At 31.7% G+C, this 2756-nt stretch overlaps 1 protein-coding gene across 1 annotated transcript; it reads right to left on the reverse strand.

The window, feature by feature from the left end:
* Positions 1–207: 207 nt before the first annotated feature.
* Positions 208–2414, reverse strand: LOC140440298 (E3 SUMO-protein ligase ZBED1-like). Its single transcript, XM_072530758.1, has 4 exons — positions 2345–2414; positions 1563–2284; positions 708–1379; positions 208–375 (listed from the first exon to the last, which is right to left on the reverse strand). Exons 1-4 carry the CDS (start codon positions 2412–2414, stop codon positions 208–210), a joined length of 1632 nt encoding a protein of 543 aa, XP_072386859.1.
* Positions 2415–2756: the final 342 nt, after the last annotated feature.

Below are 2756 nucleotides of genomic sequence, written 5' to 3' on the forward strand. Positions count from 1 at the left end.
CAAGCCTATACAGAGATGAGTGTACTAATAACAGGCACAATAACACAAAAGGTGGAAAACATAATCATTGTGAAATAAAACGAGATCAAACTTTAATGTTTATTTTAACCATTTAAACAAATGTACAAAAGTTCAAAATAAAAAACTTTTTAAATAATAGTAAACATTGCTGCTTATTGCAATGATTGCAACAGATGAGCATTTTTATTAAGCAATATCATCATTTCTACATTTTTTTGGTTTAAGTCGGGATCTTCTGTCAGATATAATGGCTCCAGCCCTACTGAAAGTTCTCTCAGATTCTACCGATGTATCAGGTATACAAAAATATTTTTGGCACAACTGGGCCATTGGATTCACTTCCTCACCAGTTACCTAAAATAAACAAAGAAACTTAACACATTCCCTACGACTTTGGTCCCATGGGACTAACACAAGCATTGCCCTAAAGTGAGTGTTAATCCCATCAGACCAACACCAACACCTTTTTATTTATTTATTAACAGCATTTTTAAATGTACACCAAAAGAACAAGATATATATGACTAATAGTTTCTTAACTATACATTAATTTGACAACATAACCAAGTGGTAAGGCTCTATATACAAAAAAAACTACGCATATGGTGGCCTGTAGAGGCACATAATATAAAAATATGGCAGGGAATGTGTTAAACATAATATATATTTCTAATTGTTTTACTTACTTTCCAAAACAGAAGCGGATCAGTGTCTTCATTTGCATTGGGTGTTTTTAGGTATTCCTTTTTAACAATGATAGCGTCAGCTAGGTTAGACTTAACTTTTGCTTGATTTTTTTGTCCAATAAATGAAAATAAGGACTTCTTAGGTGCAGATTCAGTCTCGCCATCTCCATTAGGAGTATTTTTTCTCTTAACTTTCTTTTCTTGCAGTATTTGGCATATTTCTTGTTCTAAAAATACATTGGCTTGGTTTGCATTTTCTAGGCTGTAAAATCCTTCCTTTTTAAAACAAGGGTCGATTATCGTCGCAATTCTGGTAATTGATCTTTTTTCGTAATTAAATAATCTATTTTGAACTGAATGTTGAAGTTCTGTGCAAAATTGTTTTCCTTCTTCTGTTCTCATTTCTTTTGAACAATCAGCTAAATGATTATGAATTCCATATGTTAATGGAATAATTAATGAAATTGTTGGGTAAGTGCTACCTGAGATTTTTCTTGTAGCTTCCTCAAAGCATTCCAAACATTCATGTAATTCTCTTAATAACAATAATTCATCTATTGTTATTGGATGTGGAGCTTTTCTTAGCTTTAATAGAGTACAATGTAGGAAATCTTGGGTTTCAATGATTCTTCCCAGCATATAAAATGTGCTATTCCAGCGAGTTGATACTTCCTGAATTAGTTTAACTGTAGAATTACTTGCACTATTTATTTTCTTTCTGGTGATTCATAAACATTTCATGGGCTGTAGTGCTGCTTTTAAAGTATTTATCATATTGGGAGCGTTTTCAGTAACTATACATGTTACCTTCTTTGCAATCTCTCATTCTTCAAATGTTTGTTGCAAAACACTTGCCAGATTTTCTGCTGTATGGTGCTCTTTTAATTTTGTTACTGCCAGTATACTGTTTTTAAGATTGAAGTTTTGGTCTATATAATGACATGTAATGGCCATATATGATTCTGTGCTAACGGAGGTCCAAGAATCAGTCGTTATAGAGACAAAGTTATTTTGTTTTAAAACATCTTTTAGTTTTAATACACACTTTTGGTACATATCATTCATGATAGTCTCTCTAATAGTAAATTTACTTGATAGAACATATCTAGGATCAAGCATATTTACAAAGTTCTTAAAACCAGAGTCATTGACAATATTAAATGCTTGTAAATCGGTAGCAATCATCAGTGTCAGCGCATGATTCAAATCTTTTTTCCTTTGTGAAGTAGAATCATATTGTAATGATCTTTTAAAAAATGGGCTGATTGACTGAGCACTTGATCGTGCTGAGCTAGTACTCAGTTCTGTTGTATTTGTACTTGCAGAACAATCTGGGCCAGTACTCATAAATGGATGAAACCGTTTAATATGATCAGCTAAGTTTGAAGTATTGCCGCTAGTTTTATACTCCCTTCCACAGGTTAAACATTTGGCTAGTTTTCGATCTGCAGACCTTTTAAAATAATTCCACACGTTGGAATGCCTTTTTCGTTTTCTTGAAGTTAGATCTATTGTCAAACCAGAATCTACATATGAGTTTTCCCTGTTTTCAGAATTCAGTTTTTCATTTGCAGAATCTTAAAAAAACAAAAAAATACTTAGAAATACTGTTAAATTATAAAATTTGAAAAACTTACCTTCACGACTAAATGTTGGTTTTTCTTCAGTGACCTTCTGTTTCTTTGTTGTAATAACAAGTTTTTCCATGATCAAATCCAAATATATGTATTACAAATCCAAACAAACACTTTTTAAACACGTTTTCACACAACTTTTTTTAACCTCAACTTTAAGGAACGAACAAAGAACGAAGAACAAGTTCAGTAGACAAGAACGAGGAAAGAAACAGGAAACGGAAACAGAAACTAAATCTTCTACGAAATTGAGGTTATTCGTACTCTTCTTTTTTCTTTAGTTGGAAATATGACTTTGTTTTTTAAAGAGAAATTAACTGCATTACACAAAATTGTCCGAAACTGAAAATATTTATTTCCAAAAACACCGAAATAAAAACAAACCTGTAATATCGAAAACTATCGATTGTCAAAA

The sequence above is a fragment of the Diabrotica undecimpunctata genome, chromosome 1, assembly GCF_040954645.1.
Source record: "Diabrotica undecimpunctata isolate CICGRU chromosome 1, icDiaUnde3, whole genome shotgun sequence".
Taxonomy (NCBI): Eukaryota; Metazoa; Arthropoda; class Insecta; order Coleoptera; family Chrysomelidae; genus Diabrotica; species Diabrotica undecimpunctata.

What these genes read in the sequence shown, in the direction of transcription:
- LOC140440298 (XM_072530758.1), bottom strand. Translation starts at nt 2,414, where the DNA reads ATGGAAAAACTTGTTATTACAACAAAGAAACAGAAGGTCACTGAAGAA. An exon ending in ACCATACAGCAGAAAATCTG is followed by an intron (nt 1,380 to 1,562) that starts GCAAGTGTTTTG and finishes AAACTAATTCAG; the next exon opens with GAAGTATCAACTCGCTGGAA. An exon ending in ATCCGCTTCTGTTTTGGAAA is followed by an intron (nt 376 to 707) that starts GTAAGTAAAACA and finishes TGTTTATTTTAG; the next exon opens with GTAACTGGTGAGGAAGTGAA.